The 14,552-nt window shown below is 28.8% G+C and overlaps 1 protein-coding gene across 1 annotated transcript in view; it reads left to right on the top strand.

Annotated features, from left to right (window-relative positions):
• The first annotated feature begins 8,155 nt into the window (after positions 1-8,155).
• Positions 8,156-14,552, top strand: part of LOC100214023 (small G protein signaling modulator 2) — a 58,518-nt gene continuing 52,121 nt past the window's right edge. The window contains exons 1-2 of the mRNA XM_065807286.1: positions 8,156-8,290; positions 14,361-14,436. Coding sequence (XP_065663358.1) covers positions 8,252-8,290; positions 14,361-14,436 — 115 coding nt within the window. The 5' untranslated portion in view covers positions 8,156-8,251. The remainder of the gene's footprint in view (positions 8,291-14,360; positions 14,437-14,552) is intronic.

The raw sequence follows: 14,552 nt of genomic DNA, 5'->3' as shown, positions 1-14,552 counted from the left end.
TTAACTTTCAAAATGCATTTAAACTGCCAAAACAATTATTAACGTAATTAATAAGGTAAATTGTTTATTATCCTTTTCTACTGTAGTTAACTAGCAGCTTTCCTTTACCCATTTGTTCTTGGAAAATTTTTATAAAGAACGCAATAGATAACGTAAATTTATCCTAGTAACAATTTAGTTGTTGTTGTGATCTGTTAGTACTATTTTTTTGATTTAAAAAAAATACTGTTTATGTTGACTGTACATTTGTTATATACATAAGCAAATACAGCCGTGGCGCTCTGGTTAGAGTTCTTACTCAGAACCAAGAAGTCTAAGTTTCGATACCTGCTCTGGTCTTGAAAATTAAATATTTTGAAAAGAAAAAAAAACAACCACAATAGAGTACTATTTAAAAAAAAAGAAAATCCGTTTGTTAGATCTGGACTAAAATCCCCCCTCCCCAAACCCTTTTATTCCCAACCACCCTCCTTCCTTCCTCTTACTAAGCACCCGAGAGTAAATGGTACAGAGGATATTAAACTTAGATCAAACACATTTGCACTTCTTACCACGCAACGATGTAATGGACTTTTTGAGAGATTTTCTCCAATTACCATGTTTGCAGCTTCCTATTTAAACTATTTTACATTTGCAGGTTTTACTCAATCTTTAAATATTAATATCTGAAGTTCTTTTTCAAAACTGAAAAATGAAAAGATAGTTCTTTGTCTAGAAAAGACTACATCGGATGATTGGTTTTATATTTTATATGATAGACTGCAAAAGGTTTTTGATACAGAAAAAAAATAAAAGTTTTAATTTGGGTAGTTTATCTTCAACTGTTTTTTTTTTTTCACAGCTAAATAACTCTTTAATGATTGCATTATAAAAGCTGGTCGGTTATGTCTAGAATCAACTCAATCAAAAACCAATTTTTTCTATACTTTGATCTCCTTGAGTCGTAATGACACCTGTTAGTTCTCGACCCATCTAGAATGATATAAATATTATGAAGAAAAAATAAAAAGTCAGAAGGTTAGACGACATTCATCAACATTATTGGACAAAGCTACAAGGGAAAGATTGTATAATCTGTAACAGAAATATAACCTTTATGCACAGCAGGAGAGTCCTTAAAAAGTCAATAAGATCTATTTATGACTTTAGCCTTTAGACTTTCAGGCTTTAGCCTCCAACTTGTGGTTTCTGCAGCAGTATGGAAAGCTACATAAATGACATGAAGGTTACAACGGTCAATGTTTACTAGTTTACTTAAACCAGCCTTTTCTCTTTCTAATTATTTTTCCCTGAGAACTTTTTAGTTTACATTAGAACCACCCATTAATAGTTTTACTTGTTTATATAAATCTAAGCCAAATTAACCATCATTTATTCTCTTAAGTAAGTCAATTGCAGTGGCATGTTTAAGAAACCTAGAATCCAAATACATCGTACTTTGTTATTAAAATTATCTCAAAATCTCACTACTAAATCCACCATAGATTCTTAAACGACTTTTTTCAAACTTTCATCATAGCAAACAGCCAGCCATTCTAATGCACAGACTTGTACTTTTAAAAGTTCACTGAAGTAAGGTGCAATTCAATAGTTAAAAATGTATTTTAATTTATCATGACCAAGTTTCATCGTAGATGCAACCTTGCTATCTGTAAATATTACCTGAAATTTAATAACACTATCACTATTTTCACAAACAATATGCATAAGTATACATTGAATCTCTGCATTAAGCTTACCTTCATTGCGATAAACAGAATCGTTGTTTGAAAATGCATAGCAAGGAAATTGTTTTTCAACTACACATGCTGAACTACTTGAGTGTCTTTATTCTTGTTCTTGTGTGTCTTTGTGTGTGTTTCAATGAATAACTCCACGTTTTTGAATTATCTTTTCATAATAGTGGAAGCTCTGATACTTTATTCACCCTAAACTAATCAGCCAACTCTCTCTCAAAACATTATCAACTCACAGCTCTGTTCAAATGGCATCAACTTTGTCAACCCCTGTTGTTGGGATTTGTGTAGTTAACATAAAAATTCATGACTTAAACTATCACAATGTAAGTTTACATATTATGGACAACTTGTGAGCCGATATTATTCTTGGTATTGATTTCCAGTCCCAGCACAAAAGTGTAATACCTAATTTTGGTGGAGTGAGAGCACCTCTTACTTAAGAGGACCACTACTAATGAAACTCCTCATGAACGACTCTTTACGTATCAAAGATGTTCTGCTACTGGACACTCAACCCTACTATGGTTTACACAACCTGGCAAGGTGTTATTAAAGAGATATGTTAAAAATTTTAAGTATGAACCTGATGTAGATGAGGTATTCCTAATGGAAGCAAACCCACCATATGTTCTTATTAAGTATGCAAACGGTCGTGAATCTACGGTTTCTATTCGTCACCTCGCACCACTAACTTAAGACTCACCTACAGTTAACTTACAGTTAAACACCAAATCTATTCTCATTGAAAAAATCTACTGCACACCTGTTACAAGAACCAGATGAGACTGCACACTAGTTACAAAAACCAGATGAGACTGTGTCATTGGATCTTCCGACATATCCAGTAAGTCTCTACCTGCCATGTTCAGTAAAGTTGAAAAAGATATTTTACCAAGTCGATCAACTCGAAAGCGCCTGGCTCCAAATCGGTTGGATTTTTGAGCAATGGCCTGCTTAAAACTTTAAGATGTCGGGAAGAATGTGATGAAATTGATCGCTATCATTGTTGTTGTTTTATTATTATTTCTTTTGATTGTTTTAGGTAATAAAAAGTTAAAAAGAAATAATTCAGTTATTGTGATTTATTCTTCGAGTCCACAACAAGCTAAATAATTTTACGCTGAATTATAACTACTTAATTCAATTTAAGTAGCCAGTGTATGTAGGTTAAATTTTTGGCTTAAAATATTCAACGGAAAACGACAGGTTTAATGCAATTTTTTTTTTTGCGTCCCGTAAGTAACACAGCTTATAATCAACTATAACTCCTAAACTTATAATAGTTGAACAAAATTTCAATATATAATAAGAAAACAAATAGTGCTACTGTTATTATATCCATATCAATACTATAGTGCTACTGTTATTATATCCATATCAATACTATAGTGCTACTGTTATTATATCCATATCAATACTAATTAACAGATTTAAAAACAAACACATTTGGAAAACATCAAGTTGAAATACTTTTTCCGTAATTCGTATAAGTTGTTCCAAGGGAGTTAATATATTATGGGGAGTTAATTTGTTTCGCCGACAGGGGTTAATTTAATTCAAGGGGAGTTAATCTATTTCAAAATAGACTCCCCGGATAATTTTTTACGCTTAGGAAGTTAATTTATTATGGGGGTTAATTTATTTCATGACACCGACATAGAATTTGCACTTGTCTAATGTTTACAAGTAATTTCTTTCATTATTTGTTAAACTCGCTACGAATTTTATTTGTACTTCGTTTTTTTGGCGTTTTTGCCAAGTTTTTCAAATAGATTTTTATAGACTGTGAAGGCATTTTTAGGCTTTTCTGACTTTATTTTTGAGGACTTTTTAGTTCATTTAGTAATTCAAGTACAAGGTAGGTCTTTGACGTTAAGAAGTATTTTAAGCGGAAAATTTGAAACGTAGATATGAAAAGTTTTAAAATAAGAGTTTTAGATGATGTTTATATCGTCATTGAAATTTATAAACTCAGTTCTTGATTTAAAAGTTTTAAAATAGATTTAGGTTAGTGTTATTATAAACACGTTTAATAATTGTTACCTGTCCATGCATACTTGTTTTGCGGTCAGCGCTAATGCAAAAAAAAAAAAAAAAAAAAGTAGGAAAATGATCACAAACATCAGTTTTTGCGATGCCCATTTTAAGCATTCTATTGAAAAAGTCATTGAGTAGAATTTTGTCAATTAAAGAGGACGAATAGCTTGTAATTATAGTCGGTTTATCAATATTAAGTATTGTTCCCGTTTCGAACAAATTATAATAAAACTTTGTTTTATTTTGTTTTTGATTATACTAAAAACAATCTAAATTGAAATCGCTCAGTAAGTAATTTTTTACCTTTTCTTGGTTAGTTTTTTCTTTTAAATTATGAATTAAATATTTGCTAAGTACTCAGTTCTTCCAGTCAGAGGCCGATAGCAGCAGCTTATATAAATATTTTTAAATTGTTTTTTACTTCAACTGTTAAAATTTTTCTATTTTAATCAGAAACACTTATCTCGCATCTTAAACGCAACGTTTTCTTTTATGTAAAAAAGTACTCAGCCTACACGCTTATTAACATTATGCTCTAGAAACACTGTATTAAATCCTGGATGATAAGGACCAGAGTTTAATTTAAAACCATCTTCAGTAAACAAAGTTTCAGTTAGGGATCGTCCATAAATTACGCAACGACAAATTTATTTGAAGAAAAGATGTAGAAGATCTTAAGTTCTTTTACGCAGCAATTTTCATTAAAATTAATGAAATATTAATGAGCTCTTTTTATTTGTTTTTATTTATAATTTCGTTTATATCAAATAGTTATCAGATTTTGTTTTAATTTCTCAATAATATGGATTGCATAAATAAAATCACAATTATCATTGTTATTTAAATGCTTTTAATTTTATCTGGTAAAAGCATTCAAATTTAGGTCCATTAATCTTATTGAAACAATTTTTCTTTTAATCAACTGATAAACTGCCTTCCCAAACCAATTCCTCATCGGCACATTTTTGTTGCAGCAATCTAAAAGAATTTCGAAGAAGCAGCACTTCACGCATGTTCTACAGTAAAAAAATAAAAGTAAAAACATTCAGAATGCCTTTACTCTAATTTTAAATAAAAACAATCTGTATGTTTTTAAAAACATTCTAATATTTTAATTTGCGTTTTTTCAAAAAATGATAAATTTAATACCTTTTGACATAATCTGTACTTAATTTTGTCTTGCTAGATATCTTAGAGTAGCTGAGAGCCGTTTTTTACCACAAACGGTAAGTTAAAGACCTTTACTATAGGTATACGCACAGATACATATGCTACATGCATAAAAAAATATATACATATATATACGTTCCTGAATAAACCTATAAGCAAAAGAAGCACAAGCTTAGGGCAGCAGACCAAAATGTATAGACCAAAATATATAGCGTAGAGGTAAGATTTTTTTTACTATCTTTTTTTACTATCTTTTTACACCAAATAGGTCAAAGATGTATATAATATCATATGAAGTATTAAATAGTGTTTTAAACCTCACCATTCAATCCGGGGTATAGCGTAAATTATGTATGGTCTCATCTGCATCACACTTATTACCGACCTTGAAAGAACTGCTATCAGAAAAAAAATGAATTCTTGATTGTATGTCTATTGCTGGGATTGACCTCGACCACTAAATTTTTAATGCAATTATTGTTCAGATTTGAAATTCAGCTACATGTGGAAAGAAAATGAAGCGCAGTCAACCAAGTGACTCATATAATAGAAAATAATGCGGTGGAAAATGGTTTAGGGTTAACGTGGATACAGGTAACAAAGAAAATGCTCTTGGTCTATAGGATGAATTGTCTGTGGAGGATAAAACCTTATGGGTTGCTGCTGGATCAAAAAATTGTAAGCATCATAAAGGTCTTTTTGATAAACCATGCCGTGTTTCCAAGGATGCAAACAGAAAAAACTTTGCTAGCCAAAAGTTTTTATTGGAAGGAAAGCTAATTGCGAGAAAAATCGACGTGAATGGTTTTTGTGTTATAACTATTGGGACTCTATATTGCTTTGCTTGTAAACTTTTAAAACTACTTTCTGTTAGTTTATTGAGGGCGGATAGAAAGACTGCCAAACATTTTCAGAATTGAGAATCACGAAAACGAAGTCAGCTTGACTGAAACTGTCTGCTACTTTACTTTACCCCCAGACAAGGTTAAAGATTACAGCACGCATTTGATATTCAGATAAAGGAGGAGTGAGAGTATTAAAAACATATGCTGATGTGATTCATTCCCTACATCCGTACACTGGCTGAACGTGAACTTGCCTTTAGTGGCACCAAAGAAAAGTTTGGTTCTTTCAAAAATGGAAGTTACTTGAGTCATCTTGAACTTAAAAGGCAATTTGATCAATTCTCAGCAGGTCATATTTCGAAATATGGCAATATTGAAAAAGGAAACCCTTCCTATCTTACAATTCGCTATTTTGATAATTCGCTAAGAACTTTTTGAGCTAATGGCTGAAACAGTTTATTTAAGCATTGTCAATAAAGTAAATTCCACTGGCAACTTCAGTCTTTATGTTGATTCAACACCAGATATGTCACATGTGGATCAGTTATTTGTCGTTGTTTATAGATCAGTTTTCTGCTCAACCAATGTAACGATTTCTAGCATTCTTAGAATTTTAAGAATGTCCACTGAGTTCTAGAACAGAGTGGACATTCAGGAGAAGCATTGGCTAATCAGGTTTTGGAATACTTGTGCTTTATCTGCAAAATATTTGGTCGCAGTGTAGTTAACTTTTGTGATGCAGCAGTTAACTTTTTCTACCTAATACAGTTGTTCTATATGTTTTACTTTGTATCAACAGACCGTTGGAAAATTCTTTTAGATTGTCTTCGTAGTGAAATTACTTTCAGATACAGATGGGAAGCACATGCTGTCGCAGCTAACGCTGTTTAAATGTCTTTTCAATAAGTTCCCGCTGCTTTTTTAACTCTGGAGGATTTAGACAGCAACTTTGCATCTGATTTGAAGCAGTTTCATGTGTACCAGCAAAAAAATGCTCTTCCCGCACCACAACTAATTTCCAGATAAGTCACGCTGCGCTTTACAGCATTATCAAATCTGATAAAACTAAAAATGTTTTTCTTAACGTTGACACAGCATTGCAAATATTTTTGATTTTAATGATCACTAGTTGCAGTGCTGAACATAATCAACATGTTCGCTGTGCGCGTTCTGTATTTATTTCTTCGTTCTTTGAGAAATTCTTTTTAAAAAAAAAAAAAAAAAACCACTTCTCCGCTCATCCTCCCCTTCCCCCATATCGTGTCGTTGGCTCTGATCAGTAAAATCAAATAAAGATAAAAAACTGAAAATTAATTTCAAACAACATTTTAAAAACTTCTTTTTTGATTAGAAACTTAAATGAACTTAATGATTCTGCCATACATTTGAATCCTTTTTGATGAATATTCCATATATTTGGTCCTCGATAAATTCAGTATATTTATTTAAGATTTGGGGCAGTTTATATGTGTTACTCATATTTGCTCTTTGATAATAGTTTTCATTTCTATTTATTTCAAACTTGTGATTAAAGTTTTCAGGGGAGAGATTATTGTTGAATCGATACTTGAAAATTAAATAATAAAAAAATAACTTTTTTACTTAAATAAATTTTTAATTCTGGGTGCTATTAGTTAAAACGCCTTTTTATCATTTTTCTTCACGAAAATTCTTAAATTTTTTCCTCGGGTTTTATTTTGAAACTATTATTTTGAAAATTTTAGTATGACTTGAGGCCGTCTCTCGGTTGAACTTAAGCATTGGTCAAAAAAAATTTTTAACTGTATTTTTTAAAAAAATGTTTAAAAAAATGATTTAATAAATTTAAAGGTATTATTTTGATATTAGTTTTTATTTAAATTTATTAAAGAAAAAGTTTTTAACATTTTTTCACTTAGAAATGTAGTAATAAAATTTTCGACTTATAGCTTTGTTAAAGCTTAACGGAGAGACGTGAAAACGGCCCCTGGAAAGAAAAGGACAAACAAACTGCTGCGTTTATCTTGATAGTTAAGTTTTCTTCCGAACGAGTTAGTACTTAGTATATTATCGATGTTTAATTCGAACAAAACACAAATTAATATTTTTATTTATTAAAGTTTTTTCTAGTTCCCGCCTAATAAAATTGTTCCCTATAAACACAAAAAATTGTTTTCAGAGTAAAAGGAAATTTTTTCTTAGTAATGATGAAAAATAAATGAAGTAAATTATACGTATTAATTATAGACATACACACAACACACACTAATAATATATGATATATATATATATATATATATATATATATATATATATATATATATATATATATATATATATATATATATATTTGCATTGTTATTTACATACCATTTGCCATTTTAAAGGAAATATTGGGATGTTAATTTTAATCAAAAATGATATGTTTTATGGATACCTATAAATATGATCTTTATTGATTTAAAATAAAAATGCCTCAATATGGATAAAGTAGAGTTACTTGAAAACGTAAAAAGAGAGGTAAGTTGCTATTACTTGATTTGGATTCTTTTTATTCACAATTTTTTATAAGGGTATTGCACTAAAATTTTACTAAGTTTCATTTTCATATTTTTCAGAATAATTCAGAAGTTATTATCTATGTTGTTTACTTAATATAAATTTATAATTAAACAAAAATAAACTTCTCACAGTTTATTTTTAATATATTTCTTATTTATATACATAACAAATTTCAGTATATGTAAGCACATCAGTGATATCATCAAATAAAGTTATTAAAATAAGTTATTGTAGTGATGTTAGTTATAGTTTTTAAATTGATTAATTAATATCAGAAAGCTTTAATACAGTGTTTTAAAGATAAAAGTGTTATAGAAATAGTACAATTCTACATAAAGCTATAAGGTTTTAAATAATATATTTTTGATATATGAATTTGTTGAAGAAACTATGGTCTTATGTTACAAGGTTTTGTGTAACAAATTTTTGGTATAGGTTTGTTCAAGAATCTATGATCAAATATAGTTTTTCTTAACATAAATTGTTATAACTTTGTTTATTTTAATTAAAATGCTTACAACTTGTTATCAAAAGAAAAGGTGTAAAAGTGGCCTACATATTATTAGTCTTTAGCCTCAGGCATATTCAAGTGGCACTAAGACACTACCTACACTGTCAAAAAGATCATTTTTTTCATCAAAAATTTTTTTAACAAAGTTTATTACATTTATAAAAAAAAAACAATTTTATAATTTGTTTTCAAACCACTGCCAAATATTAATTATTTATTTTTAATTAATTAATTATTAATTAATAAAAAATATAAATATTAATTAATAATTTATTTTTATTAAGTAATTTTAATATAAAATACAAAAGTTATATCTCACTACTTTACATCATATAATAGTGCTATATATTGATTATTGGGTGAGAATTATCTGTCTCTCTAACCTAAAATAGTTTTTAAAAAAATTTTAAAATGAGTTTTAAAAAATATCAATTTAACTAATTTAAAAAAAAAATTTAAAATGAGTTAAATTGATATTATTTAAAATGAGAGAAATTATTATAAGGTTTTTTTACCACATTGATGCATAGAAATATAAATATTTACAATAAAAGCATTTTAATCTAAACCTCTCCTTTTTGCCTATATATATATATATATATATATATATATATATAATTATATAATTAAGTTTTGTTGCACATATTTAGTGTCTAACTTCTAATCTTTCTATGGCTAACGAAATCCTGAAAATTCTTAAGGCAAAACTCTATTAAATTTGACAAGGTTGTTGTTTTAATTTGAACAGGTGTGGCGCAGTGGTTAGAGTTCTAGCTCAAATCCCAGAGGTCTGAGGTTCAACGCCAGCTCTAGCCCAATAAGCAACATTGGTAAGAAAGGAGGCATGAACCTCTAGTTAAATGCTCTCCGGTGATGCTCCGTGATAAGACCGTAAGTACTTCTGGGAGCACCTAAATAACCTTAAAAAAAAATAAAATAGAAAAATTTAATATTTTGCATAACACTATTACATTTCTTGTTTGGAATTAAATATACAAGTTCCTTTTAAATATAAAAATTATTTTTAGTCATAATAGTTTAAAAAATGCATGATTTATTTTGATGTAAATATTTTATTAATAAGATATTTTGTTTATTGTTAATTCAATAACGTAAAGTTTCAATGGCGTTCGTTTAATTTATGAAAATAAATTATGATCATGAATATGTTATCGGTAACTGATAAATAACAAAAAAAAAACTCTTTATTGTTTAAAACATTATTAAAAAGAGTTCACAAATTAAATAAAAAAAAAATTATTAACAGTTAATAAAATAACCAAAAACCAACTGTAAAATTATAAGAAAATAAACAAACATTATTTTACGTTTCATGAAAAAAAATTTTTTATTTAAAATTTAGTTCATATTTGAAAAATATAATAAAAATGATTTTTTAAATAAGAACTTAGATTTTATTTATAACTTTTGTTATAGTGAGAGAAAAAAAACTCTTTGTATGATTTTAAACGCGTTAATAAAATAACTTTAATTACAATGTGTTGTACTTGAGAAGACACTAGTGGCGCAATATAACTTCTAACAATGCAAAATATATTTGCTGAGTTGAGTTACTTAGAAATGCGTTACGCGTTTTCGCTATCAGCAATATTTTAAAAACGATTTACTAATAAAACATGTTATCCGATAATAATTTTTATGTGTAATAATTATCCTATAAAAGTAGCATTATATGACCAACAATTGCAAGTATTGAAAGTTTATAACTAATAAATTGTTGCTAATATATTAAGTAAAACCGGGTCAAACCGCACACTTATCAATAAAAATTAAATAACTTTTTTATTTTTCATTTTTTTTTTTTTTTCATTTTTTTATTAGATAGGTAATAAACAACTACATAAGATAATGTAAATATATGTTAAAAAAATAATAATAAAATTATTAAAAAATTTTAAATGTAAAGAAAAAAATTGTTCGGCTTTAAACAACATTCTGATAAAACCGCACACTTGAGAAAAGAGTGAATTTTTTAAATTGTAACTTTTTTTTATTTTTTTTAAATACAACTTATATTTAAGAAACTATATTTAAGTTTTTACATTTTTTGCAACAAAAAAATTTACAACTACACATTTCTTTGGTAAACATGTTTCTTTGCAAAACCGTTCCCGACACATTGGATTCTCGCATTGCAACATTTCTGTGTGTAACTGTACTTTACACTTTTTACATTTTGCGATTTTTAATCATTTTTAATCGCTGCTGGTACTTGTTCTTCATTATTGTTTTGCTGAGGTTGCTCAAGCATTGAGTACTTGGCATAGAGAGTCAATGCTTTGCATTAAGTTTAGCAACTTTCATGGCTTCCTTTGTTGCTTTTTTTTTCATCTTTTTGTTTGAGGAACTCTATCACATTTTTTTCGGTAATATATTTTCCGCCAAGTTTTGACATTTTGCACTGCTTCCATTTCTTAACATGCGATTGGTTTCTAGCTTGAAAAAACTTCTTCAACCTCATCTCGATACTGTTTTTACAACGCTCAACACATTTTAAAATTTTTTTATTTTATAATTCACCTCCCCAAGGCCGAGAAGGTCACTACAGATGAGAAGGCTACTTGTAGTTATGACTCTTTCTCAACTCTATAACTCTGAAACACGAACCTTGATGAACAAGGCTGCTGCGCGTAAAAACGAGTTAAGCGCGGTACTACAGGAACATGGTAGTATGCTTGGTATGCTTGATACCTATCAAAACTTAAAGCTGGTGTAGTTGAGAAAGATGGTTATAGGTGTGTAGTTAAAGTAGGTGCTGTGGAGGCTGTTTAAGATAATGAAGCTGTGTCTAAGCAAAATGGTGTAAGTGCTGCAGAGGCTGCTAATGTTGATGAAGGTGGATTCAATGTTTGTGTGATTGCTAATACCTTATGATTTTATTTTGTTTTTATTAAATGGAAATAAGTCAGTGTACTGGAAACCAGCAATTGCATGCAAACGTGTAAAACATTAACCACTCTCGTACAGCAGTTTGAGCAACGGTGGAAAATTTTGTTGATCCAATTTCTTACATTTTAAGTCTTTGTAATACTTTGTAAGAATTTCTTTCCATGCTTGTTTGACATGACAATAGACACCTCTATCCAATGGTTGTAGAATATGTGAAGAATGCTCTGGTAGACAAATCAAGAATATATTGTGTTTTTTGCACAGCAATACTGCTTCCAAAGTTATGTGATTTGTATGCCCATCTAATACTAAAATTTGAATACAACCAACGCTCAGTTTCAGCTATAAATACTTCCTTCAGCCATTCAATAAACATATCGTGCTCCATCCAACCTGATTTTGAAATTGAATATTTGGTGCCAATTGGACCACCTCTTGCCCAGTGAGGACAAAAGTTTCTTTTGGCTTCGTATATCACAAATGGTGATGCAAAATGCTGATCAGCGTTGCAGGAATAGTTTACAGTATGATAAATTTTTTCATTGTTACCAGAAAGTTAAATGCACGTCTTGTCCCTTTTTGACACACTACGGTTGCTTTGCCTTGATCACCCAAAAAAATATGCGACCTAGAAGTTATACCAGTCTGTTGATATTGCTTGGCAACGCATTCAAAATAACGATCAATTATTTCTGGCGTACAAGAAGTGGCTCTTTTAAATGCTAAATTATCCACTTTTCTTTTTGAAATTTCTTATGACCATCTATTCATAAAGGCATAAAACCAGTCTTTACCAGGCTTGCCATTTTTGAATAAGTGCAATTGATTTTCACATTTAAGGTAGCCACATACAAATTCTAGGATTTCATTTGGGGTAAACAATAACCCCAGTCACCAAATAGTTGGAACGCATGCACCATAAATCTTTCTGTTTCATTTGAGAGTACTGTTGTTGTACCTGAGCCATGGAAGCCTTTGTTGTTGTTATTTATGCGATCTTTGAGCATTGAGACTGGAACGCCATGCTTGAATGCATGTTTGACTTTCTTTCATATCAGTTAATGTGGCTAGTATATCGTCTTTCTTGTATGCTTTTGTTTTTTTAGTTGACATGTTAAAGTGAGTAAGTTAAATTGAATTGAGTGAGTGATGATTATATTGAAAAATAATATAATAATTGGTTTTTAATGAGTAAAAGATGATTAATTAACAAATAACATTATACTTCATTTTTAATTAAACTGGAATTAATGCTAAGTTAGTTAGATAAAGATAGGACTTAGTCACTTGCGAGAAACTAAACTAAGTAATTAATTGAGTCTGCGATTTTATCAGAAGAAAGAGTTTTTTTTACTTTTTTGATTTATTATTTAACTTTTTGTTCTAGCTGAATGAAAATTATACTATCATAATTAAAATTAAATATCAAACAAGAAAGTGCTAAAATTATTTTTATATCAGTTTCACTTCAAGCGCTATTTTGTTCGCAACGATACAAAATATATAAGAATTTTTGACTCCCCGTTAAAGTTGTATAAAAAAAGAAAAAAATGGAGTTGAATTGGCATTTTATTAATTCAAATAGAGGAGATGGTTCTGTATTTGAATCTATTTTTATTTTTTTCATAGCCATATCCGTTTTGTTTTTATTTGATAATTTTGATCAGTGTGTGGAATGATATGATGTGCGGTTTGACCCGGTTTTACTCTGAAAAGTTGTTACCAATATGAGTTTTTTTTATATGCACTTAATAGGGTGTTTCATGAATAAAAATTTTTTTTAAAAATGTGCTCTCACCTCCTAATTCCATAATGTTATTAAATTTAAATAAAAAAATTAAAGAAATACTTTTAGAGATCCCTTAAGACACTTGAACATTTAACAAAGTATCTAACAAGCTTTTAATTCATAATGTTGCTTCTCTTTCTCTTTTCTATAAATACTATAATGGGCACTGCTCTAAAGAGCTAGTGTCTCTTGTGCCATCTACTAAAATTCATTCTCGTGTTACTCGTCATTCAATTGACTTATTTCATTTTCACACATTCAATTCACTCAAATTCAATTATTCATCTTTTTACTGTGACTGTTCCTAAGTGATCCAAAAGTTCTTATTTGTCTAGTTTTTTTCCTCGAACATCAGTTCTTTTTGAATTTGCTTCCTTTATCTTGTTTTTCTGATTTATATAATTTGCAAAATTTTAAGTTATCTGTTAATCATTATCTTGTTCTATAAACTTCATCTTTTTTCTTCCAGTACCTTTCAACTATATTAGTGGTTGGTTGCAGCCTTGTTTTGGATAAAACAAGGCTGCAACCAACTTTTTTTGTATAAAATAAATGTATATTTTTGTATTTTAATTGCATATATTTCAATTTTTAAAAAATAAATATGTAATAAAATTTTGCTCAATAAAAAATATAAGTTAGCCTTAGAAATAGTAATTATGTCTGGTAAATCTTGCAAAATAATTCAATATTTGCTTTGAGGTCAACAATATCAAGTAATTAAAGATTTAGTAATATATTTTAAGTTATACTGCAAAGTATATTTGTTTAGTATAGTATTTAAAAAATCAATATTGTAACCAATTATATTTTTCTAGGCAAAAAAACTAATTGGAGAAGCAGTATCAAAAAAGTTTATACACACTGATAGCAATCTTGTTACATCACTATGTGGTATGATTTATTCAACTGTACTATTATTTTAGAGGTTTTTATAAAATGAATAAATTATTTTATTATATATTAAAATTGAAAAATTATATATATAAAGTATATAATTTTTCAACTTT

This window comes from Hydra vulgaris, chromosome 10 (genome assembly GCF_038396675.1).
Source record: "Hydra vulgaris chromosome 10, alternate assembly HydraT2T_AEP".
NCBI classification, from domain to species: domain Eukaryota; kingdom Metazoa; phylum Cnidaria; class Hydrozoa; order Anthoathecata; family Hydridae; genus Hydra; species Hydra vulgaris.
This window is presented reverse-complemented; position numbering and strand designations above follow the sequence as displayed.